At 43.8% G+C, this 2500-nt stretch overlaps 1 protein-coding gene across 1 annotated transcript in view; it reads right to left on the minus strand.

Moving 5' to 3' along the window:
- The window catches only part of LOC143278061 (uncharacterized), a 92557-nt gene that overhangs the window by 22587 nt on the left and 67470 nt on the right, over nt 1-2500 (minus strand). The window contains exon 19 of the mRNA XM_076583078.1: nt 853-1023. Coding sequence (XP_076439193.1) covers nt 853-1023 — 171 coding nt within the window. The remainder of the gene's footprint in view (nt 1-852; nt 1024-2500) is intronic.

Raw genomic sequence — 2500 nt, forward strand, 5'->3', positions numbered from 1 at the left:
TACATCCCCACTCTCTCGGCCAAGAGGGGTTTAGAACAGTCGGCGTTGGGATGGTTCCCAAAGGCCAACTAGCCCCAAAGGCTGCAGCACTAAGAGCTAGAGCAATTTTGCCTCCTAGTTTGAGATTCATAGCCCTTCGCAAAAGACCAAGCTGTAAATGGTTTCCCATTGACTGGAGAAACCATTGATAATACAGCTCTCACTTTGCTGTTGGCCCAGATGTAAACTTATGTCATTCTGATTCCCTCGCATCTTTTAAATCTCGTCTCAAAACTCACCTTTTCCCTCAGCAATAAGTTCAATTGTGGCAGGTCCACTTCCTTTGCGTTAGCTGTGCTTTGCTTGACTATGTGTGTATACATATGTATGTGTACATAACTACATGCATATATATGAATGTGTATTGTGTGTTTATGTAAGTTTGTGCCTGCCTATGTGTGCGTATGTGTTAGGGTAGATGTTAGATACACATGTATGTTAAAATGTATGTATGCAGCGTGTGTGGGTGTGTGTGTGTGTGTGTGTGTGTGTGTGTGTGTGTGTGTGTGTGTGTGTGTAGTCACATTTTGGTGTGTGTATGTAACATAGATATGATGTATTATGTTAACAAAAGCGTTTTTTGTAAAGCACCTAGAGCAGATTTCTGGATAGTGTGCTATATAAGTATCCATTATTATTATTATTATTATTATTATGTCAATCTGTGATATAAGCCGAGTGTTGGGTCTGATACAAAATAACAAAACAAAACAACAACACATGATACGACACAACACAGTGCTGTATAATACAATACCATACAACACAATCCAACCCAGCCCAGCACAGCACACCACACACCACCACAGTTACCTGTGCTGTCGTTAGCCGTGATGACGACGGAGGACAGCGAGGGGCTGACGCTGAGGTTGTAGGCCCCGGGCCAGGGAGAGCGGGGCACGCCCTCTGCAGACTGCCTCAGCTGGATGAACCTGGAGGCTGGGACGTCCTGCTGGATCTCCAAGCCAGCCTCACTGAGCTGGTCTGCACGGGCAGATCGGTCACGCGTCATTGATATTATTTTTATTATTTATTTATTTATTTATTATATTATTATTATTTAGTTAGTTTGTTATATATATATATTTTTTTTTAATTATTTTTTTTGTACGCCTATAGTTGACTTCATCAAGTTTTTGCGCCTTATACATATTATTATTGGTAGTAGTAGTTCTTTTTATGTATTTATCTATTATTATTATTATTTTATTTTTAAATGTTTTTCTTCTAAGGCATGTCTAAGCGCGTTGGGTTATGCTGCTGGTCAGGCATCTGCTTGGCAGATGGTGTGTAGCGTATATGGATTTGTCCGAACGCAGTGACACCTCCTTGAGCTACTGAAACTGAAACTGAAACTGACAGGGCGCTACAGCGGAGTGGAAAAAGTCGTTGGACTTTCAATCTGAGGGTTCCCAGGTTCGAATCCCAGTAACGGCGCTTGGTGGGTAAAGGGTGGAGATTGTTTTGTTTTTTTTCTGATCTCCCAGTGTCAACATTATACGCAGACCTGCTAGTGCTTGAACCATCTTTGTGTGTAGTACGCTCGCAGAAGATCAAATACGCAATGTTAAAGATCCTGTTATCCATGTCAGCGTTTGGTGCGTTATGGAAACAAGAACATACCCAGCAGGCACACCCCCGAAAACGGAGTATGGCTGCCTATATGGCGGGGTATACAGACAAAACGGTCATACATGTAAAATGGTATATGTCTGTAAGAGTGTGTATGTGTGCGTGACTGAAACCAGATTGCATGACACAGGAAACAAATGATGAGCTCCCACTGACAGCCGTCAGTCGGCTGTACCCAGGTAGTCAGCCTGTTGTGCAAATGACTCCGTGTTTGTAAAGCGCTTAGAGCTTGGTCTGTGAAGAAGGATAGGCGCTGTATAAGTATTTATATCATTAGAGCTTGGTCTGTGAAGAAGGATAGGCGCTGTATAAGTATTTATATCATTAGAGCTTGGTCTGTGAAGAAGGATAGGCGCTGTATAAGTATTTATATCATTTCGCTACGTAGATACCCTGCCACGTTTTCACTGTTTTTTGAGTTCCGAGCCTTCACGTCCCTGCCTCCTGCATGATTTAACATCTTCACGTCGGTGTATAAAGATGATGAATCACATAGAAGGGTAAGAAAGGGGGGGGGGACAAAGCAGACAGTCCCTGCAAGAAGGAAGGAAGGAAGGAAGAAGAAGGACAGGCAGACAGATAAAGAGATGGGAGTGAGGATCTCCCACAATGGGCAGACCTCCGGAGACCGAGCGAGGTCCCCCTTGAGAGAGACAAGGTGAGATGGGGAGAAGTGGTTGCCAGGTCGGAGACTGTGGGATAGAGGAGGAGGAGGAAGAAGAAGAAGAAGAAGAAGAAGAAGAAGAAGGAGGAGGAGGAGGAGGAACAGAAGAAGAAGAAGAAGGAGGAGGAGGAGGAGGAGCAGAAGAAGAAGAAGAAGGAGGAGGAG

This window comes from Babylonia areolata, chromosome 35 (assembly GCF_041734735.1).
Source record: "Babylonia areolata isolate BAREFJ2019XMU chromosome 35, ASM4173473v1, whole genome shotgun sequence".
In the NCBI taxonomy this organism is placed as follows: Eukaryota; Metazoa; Mollusca; class Gastropoda; order Neogastropoda; family Buccinidae; genus Babylonia; species Babylonia areolata.